The 20,706-nt window shown below is 40.7% G+C and overlaps 1 protein-coding gene across 1 annotated transcript in view; it reads right to left on the bottom strand.

Annotated features, from left to right (window-relative positions):
• ITGA4 (integrin subunit alpha 4) overlaps window positions 1–18,464 on the bottom strand; it is a 36,961-nt gene extending 18,497 nt beyond the window's left edge. Inside the window, exons 1-12 of the mRNA XM_027731467.2 lie at window positions 18,139–18,464; window positions 17,930–18,051; window positions 10,604–10,710; window positions 10,376–10,505; window positions 8,996–9,063; window positions 8,217–8,346; window positions 4,694–4,779; window positions 4,299–4,358; window positions 4,068–4,205; window positions 2,931–3,042; window positions 903–997; window positions 486–576 (exon numbers count right to left, since the gene is read on the bottom strand). Coding sequence (XP_027587268.2) covers window positions 486–576; window positions 903–997; window positions 2,931–3,042; window positions 4,068–4,205; window positions 4,299–4,358; window positions 4,694–4,779; window positions 8,217–8,346; window positions 8,996–9,063; window positions 10,376–10,505; window positions 10,604–10,710; window positions 17,930–18,051; window positions 18,139–18,323 — 1,324 coding nt within the window. The 5' untranslated portion in view covers window positions 18,324–18,464. The remainder of the gene's footprint in view (window positions 1–485; window positions 577–902; window positions 998–2,930; window positions 3,043–4,067; window positions 4,206–4,298; window positions 4,359–4,693; window positions 4,780–8,216; window positions 8,347–8,995; window positions 9,064–10,375; window positions 10,506–10,603; window positions 10,711–17,929; window positions 18,052–18,138) is intronic.
• Between the last annotated feature and the right edge of the window lie 2,242 nt (window positions 18,465–20,706).

The following is a 20,706-nucleotide window of genomic DNA, read 5'->3' as shown; positions in this document are numbered from 1 at the left end:
CACAACAACTCCACAAGGGTCTTATTCAATACCATGAGCCCTAAGAGGGGTTAACGTGTTGTTCACACAGAGTCAAGGAGCTCATCATTCCTGGCAAAATCCAGACTATGTGAAGGCCAGTAATATACTTAGGTTGGCACACTAATCTGCTGAAGAAACATGCTTCCAGCGCCCAAACCAGCTCATTGTGACATTAGCAGATGAGATAGCTGCTTTAAAAATAAAAATTATGTTTTTCTTACTCTTGTGCACTATGATCTTACTATTGCATTGTTCTCAGTCCTCAAATAATAGTTAGATGACCGTGAAAATTGACTGCTTGGCCTCAGTTTTACCTCTTCTTTTTTCTTTCCAAAACACAAGATGTGACATGCTGTCTTAACAGATCTTGCTTCTGTTAAAAGTATCAAGTAGCACAGTAGTGTTGTTCCCTATGAATCTCTACTCTTTTAAAAATGAAAAATAAAGAACATTGTTTAATTTACCTTGATATCCATTGTTATCTGCATCAATGCCACTTGCTATGGATTGTCCAAACATGCTTAAAGAATTACTGACTTGATGTCCTTGTATTCTCTGAGGAGGAAAAGGTAAAAGATAAAATTATTCTTGGAAAGCTAATCTCTGAGCTACAATGTTATCCCAGCTCCTGAAGGCAATTATGTGCTTCCTCAATTCCTGCAAATGTTAAGTCCCATAAACCCTGTCTAAAGCCCCAAACCCAATTTATTTCTCTCTTAGAGTACAGGTTATATTATGACTGGAAATCACAGATTACATAAAAATTTTCTGAAGTCTTTTACAGTACTTCAGGTCGTCATAGTGTTAAATGAAGGGAAAACCCTCTCAGATTTAAACTTACTTTTTTTCTGGATTGATTATTTTTCACTGAAAAAGCATACCTGTGAAAACGATGGTGTTATTCCATCTTCCCTGCCATTGTAAATATAAATAGCCCCTTTTAGATTATCTTCATGTGGAGCCCCAATTGCCACATCTGTGGAAAAACAATTTAGCAATGATCAGCTGAGTAGGAAATATGAACAAGGAATGGTTAAAGGAATGCAAGTCATGATGCATGCAATGCCAGACCAAATTTACTTGACTGAATTCAAAAATAGTGCGGAACATAGATACGAAGAAAACAAAAACAATACAGAGCAGCTCAGTAGTCTGACTCTACCTGAATTGCTATTTTTCTGGAAAACAAGGGTCAAATACAGCTATTTTGTTCAAGACAAAGTCTTGTAAGTTTCTAGCAATACTTATTTTGACCCTTAAAAAGTGTAAAGGCTACCATGAAAATAGCTGAAATTATAATTTAAAATTAAAAAAAAAAAAAAGAAAAAAAGCCTTGTATTCATGGAACTGTGATGATTTTCCTGCTCGTCCTACATGGATTATATCACTAAAACACAAGAAGTACTTTTATTATGCTGCATGAAATGAACCATTCATTTTTTTATGAAATGTCCATAACAGTAGATAACAGGCTTGGAAAGGCATTTAGGGAGAAAGTGAAGGTAGTTGGTTTGTTTTATGCTTGGATGATTTAATCCCAGAGGGGTGTGGCAATTCACAACAAACTGAATGAACCTACCCACCCACCAATCCACCTCAACAGCCCTTACGAAACACTCCCATGGTTCAAAGAGCCTGAGAGGTTGTTGACCAAACAGTGGAGGGAGGGGCAGATGAATTACACCATCTTGAAAGTCACTATTAATAACTGTGAACTTGCATTTACAAATAAGCAAAACTGAACTATCTGCAAATCAGAAATACTGTATACTGCACCAAACCAAAATCACAAGAAAAGCAAAGCTCTGACTATTTGGTTTTATTGAACACTTCTTTGACTGAATCCATACTGTGGTGACTACACCACACAAAATATGTTATGTCTCTCTACTGGTGTGATGAAACTAGTAGAGTCAACTTGTGCCTATTAAAATAACATACACGTTCTTGAGGAGGTCAGATTCTACAGCAACACACATCCCTGTGTCTTCACAGGGCTGATACTGATGGTTTAGATCATTAAGAAGTTCACTCTGCTGTTCTTTTTTATTACTTACTACAGAAAATTGGTTTCTAGCATCCAATTTCCCTATATATTTTGCTTCCAGCTTTTTTTCTTACAAAATTTCTTTTCCTACTGCCACTCTCAACATTATGTCCACTTTTTATTTTCAGTGTTTTTGCTCCCTTCAAAACCTAATCGACTTGTTTGCTCCGCCTCCCCTGCAGTTTTAGGATGCCCATTTTACATTATATTCTGTGTCACATATCTACTTTGCTATGCTGCTATTAATTTGATTTTACTTCTCTGTTCTCCAGCCCTATATAGGGACTCAGTTTTCTTTTGCAGAATGCAAATGTTTCGGGACAAAACCTGAAACTTGTGTATAAGACTATGATTTCAGTACTGGGGCATGGCTATTGATGTCGTTCCCTTTGTTTTCAGTTCTCTGGGAGCACATACTAGGCAATTCATGAGTCACCTGAGGTCCTAACTGGGAAGTAGTTCCACAATAGTCTCCCAGCTTGAAGGTTGTTTTCAATATCTCCATATATTTAGTACTTCTTATTGGTGACACAGAAGCAGATCTAGACTCAATGTGTAATTTTTATTTATGATGTTACAAAATTGCCAAATTGTTCCCTAACCTTTGTCTCAGATATCTAAAACAGGATTAGTTTTGAGGTCCAGCACCAAAAATTACAGACTGTTATCACTTTATACTCATGCTCTTCATTAAAGAGACAGAACCTAATTCTTGACTGTGAAGCAGCTATATTTCAAGTCAGAAAAAAAAGGTCAAGCCCCGAACTTAAATTATTTTGAGACTTCCAAAATCCTCCTGTCTATCATGACAGTCCACTGATTTAAGAGAATGAAACCCAGGGGGTTTTCTTTGTATTCTTACCTTCAAAACCATCATTATCTATGTCTCCTAGGTTGGCTATGGACTCTCCAAACCTCGCTGCATATGAGTCACTCCCGCTGAGCTCTATGTTCAGTTCAACCATCTTTGCTTCCTGAAGGAAAACAGAGTCAATGGCACATTACAGAGCATCTTCCAGGTGACCTGGAACATTACTCAAAATGTTAAAACTGCCTTGGTTCCCAATGTATCATCCTACCAAACTCCTTGGTGTAGAAGCAAGCATTATCAAAGATATTTCACAGTATTTAGTGTAAGAATAATAAAGAATAAGTTGCTCTTTAAGAAAGAGAACACCAATGTGTTCCCACAGCAAACACCTGTTAACAGGTGCTGTTAACAGCAGCAAGCTTATATCAAAATATAAAGCCTTACTGCTCTGAGAAAACTGCACGCGCTAAAAAGGTAGTAAACAGTAGCTGCTTCAGAGCCATTGTATGTGCCTTAGTGAGTTTTAGGTATCCTGTAGTGACTTAGTTCTCTGTAAGAAAAAGTTAAGAAAAGGTTAATAGCAAGCATAAGAGAATAAATACGTATTAGTGTGAAAAGGAAGGGAAATAAGACATGAAGATAAAATTTGGAAAGCCAGACAAATTCAAAAGCACACAAAAATAGTGATTACACTGTCACTTCTGAACTCTTAGAAAGACTAAAAAGAAGCTAATTCTAATGCACAATCTGTCCAGTTACTTTATGTGCAAAACGGAGGACTACCACTCTCTTTCCTGACTGGTACCAGAAACTGCACGCAAATTTTTCATTCCTTGTTTGTTTCTAAAGTACTTAAAAAGTTGCCCTTCACATGCTAGTTCAGTGGAAGCACAGTAATGGAGGAGAGCTTGCAAAGGGGCTGCAGGGACAGCCTGTCACCCCCTGAAGCTTCTGGGAAACAAACCCAGCCTGTCTTCAGTTCTAACACTACTGTAAGTAACCGCGTTACAGCTGACACCGCTGGCCTTTGCGGGTAGGCTACACACTCCTGCTGGGGTTGTCATCACAGTTCTACAGTTGTTTTTCCTGTATCTTGAAATATTGTATGATAATAGAGAGGAAATCTCTTCTTAGACTGTTATATTAAAATGGCTGTGTTGCCATGTGTTTCTAAGACAAAATACTTACAGAACCTGAATTAATATAGACATAAACTCTTCCTTCTTCTCTGACGGTACTTTGCATTGGAGCACCAACTAGCAAGTCTGAGAGGCCATCTGAATTCAGGTCCACAGCACAAACTGCAGCTCCAAAGTAAGAACCAAGCTGTGTGCAAGCAAGAAATCATTACTATTTTTGAATTTTGATGAAGACGTGCTAGAAGTTATAAGGTGCAGAAAAGTAGTAGGAAATATTTACCTTTTTACCTCTTAGTTCAAATAGAATGTTTAGTTGCCTCTCAATGCTAAAAATGTAGGCCTAAAATGAAAAGAAAATACAAGAGAGTTCGGCAAACTATAATCTGAAATATCTCCCTCTGCTTTCTCTACAGTACGTGCTAGAGAATCAGCAAAGCAACACACAATATCACAAGCTACAGCTATTTACTATTTCCTATCTGTACCTTTCTTTAACACCATAGTTCACATCATTGTTATCTAGACTGTTTACCCTAATTCCTTCTTTAACTTTTCTCCCAGTGAGAATGCATACCTATTGGATACTTGTCTTTAATATATTAATCCAAGTTGGAAAATCATGTGTGGTTTTGTGGGGCTATATTCTTCAAACCAATAGTATAGACAATCCCTTACTTTACCAGTCTGCTCCTGTTGGGGGGCCCCTCCAATTACTTCTGTACTGTCTGGTGTCAGAAAATGTCCAGCTCCAACAGCATATCCTGTAAATTAAAAATACGCTATTCAGTACTGGAAATGCTATGTAGAGAAAAAAAAGTGGGAGCATGCCACATAAAAGCTGTCAACACCACAGATTATTGTGAGTCTGACATTCAGACCTCATGTAAATTAGCAACGAAAACAGAAAAGAAAGTTTTTGAAACAAAAGCAAAAGGTTAATACAAACATTAAGTTTCAGCAAGCAGAAACAAGTGCCAGAAACACTTATTTTTTCCCCAGGAACTCAATTATCTGCCATACTTTAAAAGCCAGTAAATTGCAAACACCTTCTGTTAATGCATATTCTGCAATTGTTCAGTGAGTCCATATTGTAATACAAATAAAAATGATCAAAAGTCCATTCACTGCATTGTGGAAACACTTGATTCAATTGTTACTCTGACTATCGTAACTGCACTGCAGCAAAATTAAATGTAGTGCTGCTCATACGCATGTGCACGTACACACACACAGAGCACTGCAGACATACACATGAAAATGTCAGGAATAAAGTGGAGCAAAAGCCTGATTACATATTAAGAAAACATTACATCAGCTTTTGTAAATGAATCTACGTAACAAAGCATCACTGTATGTGTAGACAGATCCTAAACAGGACCATATTTTGGTGCAGACATCCAGACACGGAATTGCAAAAGGAAGGCTAACGCCTCAACCTGTAGCTGCCCAAGTTATCCTTACTCTTTCCAGAATACATTACAGATAAGTTGAAAGTGGTAAGACAATTAACATATTCTGCTACTCTTGCATTTACTGAATGACTGCTGATTTTCACAGCATGCAGAGAGACTAGAAAAATCATCTTGGATCAGATAAGAACAAGCCTTGAATCTTCATCTGTGAAGATAACTGTATAGAATTCAAGTTCTCCTTAAGACATCTTTTTCTTTTCATATTTTAAGCTAAAAGAGGTGAACAAAGCAATTTATCATTTAAAGGTCAACATCTAGTTTTTATTTATTTAACAAAAAATTAAGCTTAAGTGGATGAACCTTAATTTACCTCCTCTGACATTTATTTTCGAGTTATTTTGGTTCTGCTGAAGTGTAAACATTGGTAATTCTTAAGAACTTTAAAAAATAAAGCACCAAAGAGACAAAAAAATTACAGTATTTACATAGTCCTCACTTTTATTTAATGGTATTAAAATGTCTGGTGGGGGGCAGGCAAAAATCACATAATTGACCATTTAAAAGCACAGATAAATGAAATTTTATTTACAACTCCAAAATTCTCTCCTCTTTTCAGAAAACTGACAAACTTAGTAATGGTAATGTCATTTGCCATTCTCAGATTCCTAAAAGAAACTGTCTTTTACTTTGTGATTTCTTTAAGACAGTTTGTTAAGTGCCTAAGGTTACTCTTTCACCAAGTTCAGCTGACTTATAAGACTGACTGACTTACAGAATTCCTTTTAAAGACATCAGTTATTAATCTCCAAGATACTCTGAAGTAGTCAAGGAAATACTACCAAGAGTTATGTATTACCAGCTTCTCTTTCTAACTTCCTTCTTTTTTCACTTGTCTGGTACATAAACAACTTATGGAAAATGTTATGATGCTTTTGCACTTCCTGCAGTCTCTAGTTTCTTAATTATTATTATTTTTTGATAGTTTAATGAAAACATATAAATAAAGATGCCAAGCTTCTCAGTCCTTGCCAAAAGAAGGATAGAATAAGTGGATAATTATGTCTAGTCATGCGCTTGAATTACATTTTCATCATAATATACTTCCACCACTTGATAGGGATATTTTTATTCACTATTTAAGGGAGAAGTAAACTCAGACTTAAAAAAAAAATAATTTGGTAACAGAATTAGCCCTGAAGAGGTTTTTGCCTTCAATAATTACAAAGATGGAACGGAACAAAACCTGAGGGAGACGAAGGAATGTACCTTTATGTTCTTTAAACCACATTATGTATTATTATGAGGGAACAAAGCAGAGGTTGAAGTAGCATGAAACAATGCAGAATTTAAGGTTTATCACAGCTGCCACTCTAGACACACACAGATGAGCTAATGGCCCGTTTCTTCACTTTCATGTAGAAAGGCCAAGTTTAAAAGGCACAGGGCTCTGCTGAGCTAACATGTACCAGGTCACTAGAGAAGTATTAGTGAAACAAACTCCAGCTGATTTCAGATCCTGGATAGCTAAGGAAACTAGGAGAGACCATAGATGTGCACAAAGGCCTTCGCTACACTCTCCCCAGCACAGTCCTTATACAAGCCTATACCCATTTGCCTGTATCTGGCTTCTGGCTATCAATGATTTGACTCATTCATTACAGAAATTCTCATTCTTATACTTGTAGGAGCAGAAATCTGGAATGAGCTTTTTTTCCCCTATCAGGTGCAGTGTTTTTTTTGCTGTTACTGGAAAGCTGAAGCAAGCGTTCTCTGAAGTTTTTTGTTTGTCCTATGAAAAGTTAGAAATGCTACTGGTTGACCCTGGCGATCTGCGTGTCTGATTACCTTTGACCACCCAGCATCTCTTTCGTTTGACTTTTCTGCAGAGTCCATCTGCAGCCTTTGCAAGGCTCAGTACTGAATTGTTAACACTGAAGTGTTAGTTAGCCATTTTGTATTTCATAATAGCTATTTCATAACATATGCCTACTTCCTATTGTCAAAGGAGTAGAATTAGAAACAGGAAAAGTTTATCCATGAGAACCGGATCCATGAATGGGAAAGTGCAATGGTCACAAGCAAAAATACCATTGCTCAGGAGTTTAGGAAGGACAGACGAGCTTTTCTTAGTGTGTAGTGAGAAGACTGAAGCTGCTGATGGTTTTTGGCATAAACCTTTCCAAATGGTAGCACTAAATTCAGCTAATTACTTGGATATAGGTACATGATTAGGTACCTCGTGGCCTTCTTTGTAGGCATTCATAGATAAGGTTTGCCTTCCCACATATCCAGACCAAGATAGAGTTGGAACAAAAAAGAAAAAAAATCACAAATGCAGGTAAGTTTGTCTCTAAAGATCATAGAATACTTCCCCTTATTGACAATGCAATTAAGGCTTGCTTGCAGCTTTCATTGTAACAAACTTGCCATATTTGTGTATATGTGAAATCATTGTCTTTTTCCATGAAAGTCCATGGCAGCATTTCAGACGTAAGAGTTAAGAGCAAACCATTGCTAAGCAGAAGCATATCTCTACCTTCTAAATCAAGAAATGATTAAAATTCAGTGGAGAGATGATAATAACAGAAATCCAATGTTTGAGAAGTTTCCTTGTGAAAAAGGACAGAGAGGAAGTCTTATAATAAAATAATATTTAACAAAATTAGAACATTTTTAGAACTGTCACTTCTGGGATTAATAATAAAAGTACTGAAAATCACTGTGCACTCACTTCAAGACCACCTCTTTAGCTCATATTTTTGTAAAGCATAACATATTTTAAGTACCTAGATAACTGCCAAATTTCACTTGGTTATTTGAATCTGTATAAGCATGGATTGTATTCGCAGTTGTATTGTATACAAAAACAGAACCAGTCCAATAAAAGGATCCAGGGGCTCCCATTATAATTAAGTCCTAAAAGAAAAGTAAAACAAAGCTATGTTATTGACATTTAAATATTCAGGAATATAAGCAAAACAAATCAAATGCTTTTCTTTTGATCTCCTTTGAATTCTACAAAATGCTACTGGAGATGCATCTGGCTCAGTGCTGGGGTTCACCACTAGATTACAGACAATATTTTCCAGAGTTTCTAAAAATACGGTTATTAAAAGCTTTGAGCTGTGACAACAAAACAGAGCAACAAACAGGATATTCTCTTCTCAAAAGAGTTTTTTCAAAATTATAATCTTAGGGTGGAATGGAGATTAAATAATATAGAATATGACTCTGTAAAGCAAGAATGTAAGCATTGAGTGTTACTATTACATCAAACAGATTAAAGAGAATAATAAAACTTCATGCTCTGCTATACTCATGCTCTTTTTCCAGATGAAAAGTAACTATGGATTTAGTACAATATAAAAGTATTCTTGGGAATAAAAAGTAAAGGTCTTATTTGCAAATCTTAACAATGTTCAATTTAAAAGAAATTAGAAACGTGATTTTTCCCTCCCACAGTAAAAGACAGTGTTGATGTTTGCATTTACATGTACACTTTAATATATGTATACATACAAATAAATATATAAATAGAGAGAAGTTTGGTATCTTTAGCACACACCTCAATATAAAAACTAGAAATTCCAGCCTGGCATGACCCATAGTTTTCTCCAAACTTTCGTGCAAAATCTGTGAATGGGCAAGAAATATTAAAAAGGATGAGAAGCATGTAGTTTCAGACCTTTTTACCAGGTCTTCAACAGACGTTGAGACAACTTAGAAAACAAAAACCTCCCCCGCTCCCTCCTGCAAAAAAAAAAAAAGAAGTTGGTTTTCAGTTGTGTAAGAAAACTAAAACCACTAGTTTCCACTATAGCCTTTAGCTGCAATACAGTATTGTAACAAACTCAAAGCACTATGGAGCACTTGATCACACCTGCCTTTGAAATATTGTGACTTTAAAGACTATACCTTTCTTTTAAAATTGAATGAAACAGCACTAATAGTTTGAGCACCACATCTGGATAAACTTAACTCTTCCACTCCGTAATACAGGTGTAATCTGACTGACAGGCTTATGTATCTTCATAGGAGTTGCCCTGATGCTCCTCTAGTGATATGAAGGGCTTGTGTTATGGCTGTCTTAGACATATTGATATCTATCATCCTTAGCAGTTCTGTTTACATCCAACACTGTTTTCCTGCAATTCTTTGCTAACTGCCTTCCATCAGGGTTCCCTTCATCTCCTTTATCCAAAGATAAAAGCATGATTTCACCAATGCTTGTAAGTCTCCAAAGCCAGCAGTGGGACATTTGATGGCATTACTCTGTCTGCACAGAAAGCCCAGACTGTCAGCTGATCCTTGCATTGGCAAGGCACAGGGTCATGAGATCGTTCTCCTGGATGAGAGGTAGAGATAGGGAAGGCATGGATGGAGTCACTTGATATCTTCAGGTCTTGACTCTTACTCTGGCCCTGAAATCTTCAGAGGAAGGACCACTGAAGGTCTCATGCCACAGCAGCATCCTCGCCAGAAGGCAAGTAAGGAGCAGGGACATGCACTGTGAGGAAGCACCACAGCATCTTTGTATCAAAGGCTAAGGAGCAGATGGCAACAATCACTTGCAGATATTTCTGCTGCTCTGCTGTGTGACTCTCCTGAGCAGAGAACACAAATGACAAGAGTAAAGGAAGGGAGGATGACCTCTACTGGCCTGTTTTTGAGAAGGGCATGCCCTTCAGTGATCCAGTCCAGGGAGCCAGTATTTCGAAGCCCTGCTTCAACTAATTTTTTGCCTGTTGAAAGCAGTTTTTCTTGAAGTGATAAACATCTTGCTAATAAATTTGCATCATAAGTTGGGCTCGTATCATCAGAACTCAATCTTCAAACGTTTGCTGCAGAATGCCTGCTCAGAGCAACACATGCTCTTCACAAACTCCACATCATCCAATTATACATCTCACCCTTCCCCATGAAAGGATCCAAGCATTCTGCTTACCGATATAGCAGGGGTATATTCTTCTGCTCAGTTCAGTTCGAAAGTCAGAAGAGATGGCAAAACAAATACCGTGTGGGAGCTTGTGTTCATTTTTCATGTAAAATATATTTTTCCATCTATGTCCACAAGCCTATGGATATAAAACAAACATGACATTTGACACGGAAGCATAAGGAAGGTGAATGCAGTCTGACAAACAGACACGCAGATGCAGTGGTTAATACGTACAACGATAGATCCATTTTCTTTTGGCTGCCTTGACAAGCTGACACCCAGCCACTCATTATCACGCTCTTCCAAACAAGTCTTCCCACAGGGCTCTCCTCTGGGGTCGCCTAGGATACAAAGACCAATGCTCTGAGCAGAGGGACAAGGTGAAGAGCCACGTGGTAAGTATGAGAACTCCATGGAGACATTGCAATAATTTGGATTTGGTGGATGTGATCTTTTGTCTCTGTCTTACATAGGTTATGTAGACTTTTTACTTTCTTCTTGAACAAAGGTACAATTGCACATAGCCAAAGGGATCATACTGGTTCTGAACAAGATAGGTTGGCAGTGAGGATTATTATGAAGATAGAAAGTGACATTACATTCAATTTTGGTAAAGGGCTGGTTTGTAAGTATTCTTCAGCCTAAAAATTCATAAGCAACACACGTAATACCCATGAATGCTACCTAAAATCTAGCCTAAAGCAAGCATCTATCCAACTATGTTTCTATTGGAAGCAGACCTTAAAACAATCTCTACTGCTAATGGCTGTCAAATGTCATGTCATGGCCAGTCTTTGTGAACGAAGATTTGGGAAAGGTCATTACCCTTCGAGCCTGCACAGTGGATTTTTTAGGTGAGATACAGTGTGTGCTGAACTGAGCCCACCCTTTAATCCTGAGGTTCATCTGCCCGGGCCGAGCAAGCTTGGACAGTGGCAGCGAGGTCCTCAGGACGTAGGTTTGTTTAGAGTGACCTTCTCTTAGAGGGATGGCCTTACAGGGCTGACGAGCTCCATCTGCCCGGGGAAGTCCCCTGACCGGGAATCGAACCTGGGCCGCAGCGGTGAGAGTGCCACATCCTAACCACTAGACCACCAGGGGTCCCCTGGCTGTCAAATAAAGGGTGTATAACTGCAATGTCTATTGGGGATGTCAGATCACTACATATGTATGTCCTGTGTACTCCTTGCACTGTTGCAATTACTTAGCACCAGCTCTTTGTGTTTGTTCTTAAGGAGAGTAGTTTTTTAAAATGTTAGAGAACACACTGAAATTTCTTCTAACTCCACCTTCTCCTCCTTCCCTCCCCAAAAGGCTACAGTATTGCCAAGTTAGCAAATATTTGTTTTCTTCTGGAAAGCAGTAGTGATACCCATGATAAAGAGAAGCTACACATTTATTCTAAGTTATACAAAGCTTTTCATTTGTAAGATGTTTGCATAAATAAGCATTAATCAAATTATTGAATTGGTATTTTCCATGCATCAACATGACAGTTTATGAAAAAACCTTCCTCTAAAATAAGGAAACACATTATGTCATTTGAATAAGCTCTTTTGTATAATTTTTAAGACTTTCCCAGATTCAATTCAGTTACTAGTGAACTCAAAACTTTTGAGGTTTAAGGGGTTTACCCAGAAGAGGGCTACCAATGCTGCTGGGTACATTGTTTTTGTGGAAAAAAAAACCCAAAACCTTTAAATCACCCTCCCTTTCCACAAAAAACCAACCAACCAACCAACAAAAAAAAAAAAAAACAACAAAAACCCAAACAAAACAACTGTGCTCACAGTAGAGCTGAAATTTATTACTGTCCAATGCATTAGAGAGTTTCTATGAATACACTCCTAATTTAGTGGACTTGTTCACTTTACAGGACATAAACCTGGACAATATTGATTAAGTATGGAAACAGAATAAAGGGATACACCTAATCTATTCAGCAAGGAGAAAGATGAGAGACTGTGGGCTTTGCTACATATATTCTCATATATGCAGCAACTGACTTAGATGATTTTATACTTAGGATGTCATGGACTTTTTGATAGAAAATATCAGGTTAATGGAATCGAGATAATTCTTCATCAAACATTTGTAGGAGTAAGACCTAGCAACCATCCTTATCTCAGAGCTTGTTCCCTACTGTTTTATGACAGGCTTAGCCATTGACATTTTTCTGAAGAAAGTGCGGAGCCTTGCTTTCTCCTACTCCCATACTACCCCTCCACTTTTTCTAAACATCACGCTTTCTCCCTGCTTGGATAGGGACACCAGTAATGCAGTCCAGAACACCTCACGATACTGCAGAAAGGATGACGTACCCTGCATACAACTGTACTCTACCTTCTTCCAAAAACAACACTCTTCACAGGGTCAAGAGGCACCCGACCCTCTCCTTCATCTCTTCTTTACTACTTCCTCTAGCATGTGCCTTGCCCTAAGACATCAAGGAAATAGTATGCAAAATCCAAGTAAACAGGAAACGACCTTAGTACTCAAAATAACATCAAATTCAATTGTCTTTGGGCTAAGAGATTTTATATTACCATAATTTAATAATTCCTCTAGGTCACCTAGGGAATTAACATGTGGAGTCCTTCCAAGACAAGCACAAATTAAAATCCACTTTTAAAATCTACTAAAAAGAAGTTGATTTTTCTGCAAATTCTCTATTACTGACGATTAAGTGATAAACTCCCAAATTATCCTTCTTGGCTAACGTCAGTGAACTTCCATGTACTGAATACCACTTTTCAAAACAAGTTTGGAATTTAGTTTTGGAATTTTATTTTGGAGCTATGTCATGTAAAACTTCTCACTTCCTAAGGGAGACATTTCCATAGTTTGCATGAATTATAGAGCATGTTAATCTGATTGAAACCTCCTCGGAAAACAAAACTCCATTACACTCTCATGTGTAATGTCCCATCCTCCTTTAAATCACAAAAGGCACTTCTGTAAATCCCTTCTAGCAATGCGTTCCATCCTCTTATGACAATGACTTTCCTGGGACTTACTTCATATGTGCATTTGCAGGAGATGGAAGAAGTAGAGAAGACCAGGGTAATAAATTTAAACCTCAAGAGGCTTTCTGAGACTTTTTATCATTAAATCAAATAGAACCAGACAAGGATGACTGAGAGATGAGGAAGTTTGGCTTGTCTCAGTACTTCAGTCCTGTGCCTGTTTGAGAGGTTTGTAACGAGAAAAATCACCACCATTCATGCTCATTGGATTGTATTCCCCCTTTCCCTGGCTCCCAGTGTAAGTTGATTCAGGATCACTTTGGCCTTCTGCTGACCTGCTGCCTTATGTCTCCTTTCTTTCTCTGACTGGCAAGTATTCAACCACCTTGAAAATTACAGGCCTTTGTGGGAGAGAGAAGTGTGAGCTTGACATCCCAGACACCATGATGAGTCCCTGCTCAGGGTATGACATTATAAAAACTTTATCAAATGAAAAAAATCAGTATTCTGCACAAGCAACAGAGCAGTACTGCATAAGCTCAAGAGGACATAGCAGCTTGGTTGCCTCAGGGAAAAGGAACATGTGCTGTCATAAAGTCACTGAGAAATAAGTAATTGCCCAGCCTATGTACATCACACAGCTGGATGATACACTTCTGCTATAATCCCCACTGAATGCATCCACAGAAACACTACAATTACATATAAATAAGGTCACAACTTAAAAAGTCGCTTCTAGCTTTGGCCTCAAGGACTATAATACAGATGTTTGCAATGTCATCTGAGAAACCAGTTTTATATAACTTGCTCCAATGTTTTCCATGTCCAACAGCTTCCCATGATCCTTTTTATCCTCCAATAACTCCTCTGGTCCAATTGCTAACTGATGAAAACTGTGAAGTCTACTGCAAAGACAGTAAGCCTTCTGATATCCTGCTCTGAGATGTCAGGGCCTCATCAGTCTCTCTTTCACTTGCCCAGGGAAATTCTCTCTCTTTTCATAGATCTGATAGGTCTTATTCCTCTTACATCTCTCAAATGACTTTTACCCAAAACATTTTTAAGTGACACCAGTTTCTATACCTCTGCATCAGACTTAGGTCCAGAAGGTCCCATGTTCCTTGGAACAGTATGGCTCTTTGAAAGGAGATCACTGGCAGGGTATGAGCAATGCAAGTGAGATAAAAAAAGCCAAGCTATCAAAAGCTAAACTTACTGAAATCAATAGTGAACAAACACAGGTCAGCCCTTTGGGGAAAACCATTAACTGTTTGCTTTTCCTTTGTAATGATTCAGCTGGGGGAGCTAGAGGGCAATTTGTTCATAGGTTAATTACAGCAGAGCCTTAAAGGAAGGGTGCAAGACTGAAACCGCAGGCAGAGCTTTCTGGCCTTATGTTAAACTGCATGCACTGAATTTACTGTATACATTTGTAGTTAAAACTATTTTTTTTAGACTGGGTGGCAAATTGCATAAATTGTTTTCTATATATTTTAGCCAGCAACTTACACTGTTACAAATCTGAGAGCAATGTTGTTGAAAAGTTTCTGTAATGTTTTGTAAGTCCAAAATGCAATAGGTCAAAACGTCTAAGGAATTTTGTGTGAATTCCTCTGCATTAATCCGTGACTACCCCAAACTAATATGGGCAAGGACTCAAAATTCAAGACTAAAAGATAGACAGTAAGTGCTCCAAGTAATAAACTGAACTTGAAGCACTGTATTTTGTACTTGTGCCTAGGGTTTGATTACAAGTCTCTGCATCTAACATAAGCCATTATTTAAAAATACTACGAAAGCAAATAAATCTGCAGAATAGAACACTTGACACCCTAGCCAGAAGTACTAGAATTGGAAAAGAACCTCTCAAAACTCCTCAATTTATCAGTCAGAGAGAGATTTAAAAGTGCCAATGAGGGGCTGGAAAGACAAAGACTTGCTAGTTATCTCATGGCAGTATATTTCATGGCTCCTTTTGGCTCTTAAACCAGGCCAGGCCCCTGCAACACCTTGAACAACATGAAAATTCTCTGAAGTATGTCTGGATGAGTTATCTCAGATACTGTGATGACTGCAGCATAAGTCTATTCCCAGCAACTCTTTTGCTACTAAGAAAGCAGATAGAAACATGTGACATAAAAAAATACAACAGCAGTTTTGTGTGATCGGAGGCTTTGTAATTTTGCATGTATCCTACATTAATTAGTTATGCCAGTTTCAAGGCACTTTAGTAATATGTAGCAACAAAGTAGTTTAACACATTTATGTCTCTAAGTAATTCACATCTATTCATTACAGAGGCCCAACATTTGGAAAGCCACTTCTATTGCCTGTTGTCACCTCTACCTTTCTATGACTTATAATTAGAAACTTACTATCTCAAAGATCCTTTTCCTAGAAAGAAATGTGAATTCAAATATTTAAGAGAGAGAAGCAGTTCTCAATGCGCCCGTCCAGCAATGTCCTCACATATTTTTCAAAGAAAATTACCCTGTTTTACAAGATCAAAACCCAAACTTGGCACTAGCAAGAATCCAAGCAGAAAAACTGAGGAGGTCACTGACTTAAAGACTCAGCATTGATAAAACCATTATATCCAAAACTTGTTGACAGTCTGAATGAGTCAGACAAGAGATAATTAAGTTCAGCTTTGTAATTGTAAGTTCCCTTCTGTATTTCTGTGACTGCTCAGCAGGATGGCAGAGGCTTAACCACCCTCAAATACTATCCCACTTCATTTACATCCCATGCACCACAGCTGCCTTTGGCTTCTTCATTGACCTCACTGACCTGTTTTACAATACAGCGCTTCTTTTCAGTATCTATTTATCCTCAGAAATACTATAGATGAAACTTGGCAATGTAAAGATGTCATCTAGTACTAATTGAAACCTACAATTTGGAAAAATCTGGTGTGGTACCACCAGTTTTTAAAGAAGTGCAGGATAGAACAGTAAACTACATTGTGTAACCTGCAGCCTCTAAAGTTGGAAATAGAGGCCATGTTAAATTGGAACCACATAAACATTTTCATACATCTGTTGCATCATTTCATTTAGAATCCCCTAAGCTATTGAGGAAAAACCCATCAAATTACTTCTTTAGAGCTTTTGTTTCTCCACTGGCTAAATGAGTAAGTCGAGAAGTACAGCAGATGTATGTAGTTTTGAAAGAACCTGAAACTTTCAATCCTTCCTTTCCTTCCCCCACACTGTGAAGGACTATTTTTACCTCCAATCCAGGAGTAGGGGTTTATTGCCTCCTAGTACATGCTATTTCACCACTTTAGTTGACCTCTTTGCCTTTCTGCAAGCCTCCTCTTACAAACAAGCAGTTGGAGAAAAAAAGTTCTTTGTTATATATAACTTTTCAATTGATCTAATATTGGAATGAAATTACTCAGAAAAACCCCCACAACTATTTGGGCTGGTGGAAGCTTTATTTCTGTTCTTCCTAGTAACAACTGCTTGTCTTTTCTTCATGTGATTACAAGAAAAGCACCACTGACGTATCTTAGGTTTTTGTAGCTCCGTTACAAAAAATAACTTCTATTCGTAGTAAAATAAAATAGGTAGAACCTATCAGTTCTAAGCTTTATGCACAGACATGTAGAGAAATAACTTTTAACATTTTCGTCACGGAATGCTGCGTTCTGCCCTGAAGGCCCATCAGGTCATGGCGCGCAATTTGAAAGCTCCTTCTCACACTTCTTATCCTTATTGGGCGGCGCAGTCATAGCTCTAACGGATCCAATGGTCTCAGTCACAGCAGGACAGGAAGTTCAGGAAACTTTCTATGCATAGCAGAAGGATAGAATGAATAGCACTGTATGCAAGGGTGACAGGAAGAGAGCCTAAAGTAACTCACACGTGTTCATGTTAACCCATTGCAAAGTCTTCTCCTTTTTAACAAGTATCAAACACTTGGAAGTTGGATAAGTGCATCCAGTTACATCTCCAAACTATGGAGGCTGCCGAGGTGGAGAGGAGTTAGGTTAAATGCAGTAGCTAGAAAAACTGATTTGGTAAATATTAGCTTTGTTCCCCTGAAACTCAACAAATCTGCAAGCAGGGAGAACCCATCTGGCAAGACAAGTGTGGTTCAGGGTTACTTTAGGGTGACTTCTGTGAAGGGAAGGCTTTGAAGAAGAAAAGATGGTTCAGGTACATACTTCTACTCCTCCATTCCTGAGCTAATTGCATCCGGCCCCTGCTCTAGGTCTCTCGAGCAGTACGGGACTCGGACCGAGCCTCTCACGGCACTTTTGACCCGCGCGCTCAAAGGTGCGAAACATGGCTGTGGGAATGGGCGCTGTCACACCCAACTTCTCCCAAGCGAGTTCTCGTGCATGTTTTCTGTCTTGATGCCGCCGTTACTGCCCTTTGGCAATAGCGCTTTAGCGAGCGGTAAACCCCAGTTTAACCCGGGGAGGACCCGGCACAACCCGTCCGCAAGGCAGCGACGGAGGAGCCGCGGTGCGCGCAGGGCGGCGGGCACCGATCCTCCCCGTCCCGTCCCGTCCCATCCCGCCGGCAGCGGGACCAGCCCTGCTGCCCGCCCCGCGCCGGCCAGGGGCTCCCCGCCCACGACTCACCCAACTGGAGCTGCTCGCACTGCCCGTGGGGGTTCCCGCCGATCCGGCACCGAAAAATGGCCCCGGGGTTGACCACCGAGGTGTTGGCGGGCCAGGTGGCCCGGGGCGCGCCCGCCACCAGCCTGCGGGGCAGAGACGGCAGCGTTAGGAGCCGCGGCCGCGAAAAAGCGCGACGGGCCTCCGCGGGGGCGGCCCGGCCGGGGACTCACCATCGCTCCTCGCCGTGGCGGTGCAGGAGAACCGAGTAGCCGAAGAGGGTCCCGTTGCCCCCGCGGAAGAGCAGCGCGTGCCGGGTGTCCAAGTTGTAGGGCCGCGCCGTCGGCAGGCACTGCCACAGCAGGAGCAGCGGGGCGGCCCAGCCCGCAGCCCCCGGCGCCCTCCCGCAGCTCCGCATGGCTCCGGCCGGCTAGCGGCACACGGGCGCCCGGCGCCGGCTCCCTCTTCTCTCCGCTCCTCGCTCGGCGAGAGGGCAGCGCCGCGCCCCGCCCTGCCTTGCCCTGCCCTGCCCTCCCCTGCCCTGCCCTGGGACGCCCCGCGCTGCCTGCGGTGCCTCTGCTGCCGCGGTGGCCGGGGCGGCCTCCCCGCTGCTCGGGGTGGGGGTGTCCCCTCCGGATGGGGGAGTCGCACGGCCGCGCCGCCGCCTCCTCCCGCGCTGCCGCAGCCCCTCTCCCTCCCCAGGCGGCGGGGGTCGGGTTTCTCCCCGCCCCGTCTGCGCCCACGGTGGGCGCAGCGGAAGGGGCACGGCTCCTGGGACCCCGCGTCCTCGGGCAGAGCACGGCCCCGTGGGACGCTGCCATCCCGACCCCGGCGGGGCAGAGAGGGGGGCGGCTCCTCTCGCCTCACCTCGGCACACCGGCCCGTGTGCCAGGCCGGCGGAGGGGAAGGGAGAGCCGAAAGCTTGTCCTGAAATCTCCCTCCGCACGCCGGCCAGGCAGCTCCCCCCAACAGGACCGTTTTCTGGGAACGGAACTGTGGAGAGGATTGAGTTTTCCTATCAGATTTAGGAAAAAAATTCCAATACCCCTGTACTCTAAGACTTCCCCCACTGTCGCCGTGCTGAGGGGGTCTTTCTTGCCCTCCCCCGGTGGGGGGTATTTCCTGAAACTAGTGCCACAGCAGCAGAGTACAGTCAGCCTTGCTTACCCATATTGCACAAGACTGCTCACTGCTGATGGCTCCTTCCTTCTGGATGGGATGAAATTGCTTCTTTTGTGTTTTAGAGTAACTTTTTCACGTTCCTGTTCAGCTCTTCAGTTGCTGACAAAGTTACCAGCCATGTCTTAAGACAGCATGGGAACAAAGGAAAATGAGCACTGTGGAAGAGATCTGGTATTTAGCAGGCCTTGGAAGGGCTCCCTTGGTCTTAGTGAGGAGCTTTACTGTGCATGTTTTCATCAGATCAGTCACTGACTCTTGATTTAGCTCACACTGAAGTGTGTGCATCCTGATATTGAGTCTGTTACTTCTACGTACAAACCTTGCCTCATTGAAATCCTTTGAATACCAGGGCTTCCCTGTTGCTATAATTCCTATATATGGATAACCTATCCATACGTATAATGGTATTTTGAACCTAAGGAACAAGAATGGAAGTACTTCTTCAAAATGAAAGTTTAGTTACAAAGAGTTCTTATTGTATCTGGAATATAATCCAGTATGATTGCAACTATTGAATATTATACACAGTAGAAATTAACTGGGAGATGGCAGACTACCATCCTCTAATGGAAATTCAGAACATGTCATTTTGAGATGCTTGGAATTAAACCCCTCCCCCCTTTCATTTCCATTCAGTTGGTAGAAGTGTGGAAAGTTCAACACTTCTGCAAAATGCTGAGCAACTACCAGAGCCATTGCAGCCAATGCACTGAACCAATGCAGGAGTGAGACATCTTGTCGTCCTAAGTGCATGCAGATGTGTAGCTCCTGGAACGAAGATCAGCACACTGCAAGATCTGATAGTCAGTCAGTCAGCAGTGTCAGCAGTCTTTTTCCAAGTCCTCATCTCTAGAGCCATCAGAAGGCTTCCCTGGATGACACTGATGTGGAGCAATGACTGTTTCATGTAAAGGAGTCAAACAGCTTCTCAGCTGCTATTCATCTTCCTTCCAACTACTGACATCAAAGCAGTTAAAACAATCAACAGCAGCTGTGAATCTGCATTTCTACCACTGAAGTTTTCACCCTCATTTTCAAAGCAGCAAAACAAGCATGATTCAAAACTGAAATGCTAAATTGTGGTTTAGTTGGTGAGAAATTGTAACGTGGTTGCACCACCACCCCAACAATTTAACCAGTTCTGAGTGACTTACAGGCTTTTCTGCAAGAGATTGTTACAGTTCCTGGATTTGTTTCTTAATTAATAACAAAAATGGACAAAAAGCTCTATGCCTTGAATGACAGACAAGGGAACAGTTTTCCAGACTCCTTTTCCCTTGCAAGTTTATGTCTTAAACAGCTCTGCTCTTTCTGCTCTTTCTCAAGACCAGTCTTAAATCTATCGCTTTACAAAAAGCTGATGCAGGAACCATGCAACGGAGTTTGAGGGATCTCTTTGCGGCTGTGTTTCTAAGCATTTGGGTGAACCCTAACCCTAAACCTCAATTAGATGACTTGTTTCTCACACTTGGCGTTATAGCTTATCAATGAGTATGGTATAGGTGAGGGGTAAATGTGTGCAAGCTGCTTATGGCACTCAGAGAAATTACAGCTTCTTGAGATCCGTACTACTGGGAGAGTTTAGGAAAAGAAAGACGCTGCTGAAAGTTGTAGGGACT

The sequence above is a fragment of the Pipra filicauda genome, unplaced genomic scaffold (genome assembly GCF_003945595.2).
Source record: "Pipra filicauda isolate LSUMZ 115617 unplaced genomic scaffold, ASM394559v2 scaffold5_size6683894_pilon, whole genome shotgun sequence".
In the NCBI taxonomy this organism is placed as follows: domain Eukaryota; kingdom Metazoa; phylum Chordata; class Aves; order Passeriformes; family Pipridae; genus Pipra; species Pipra filicauda.
This window is presented reverse-complemented; position numbering and strand designations above follow the sequence as displayed.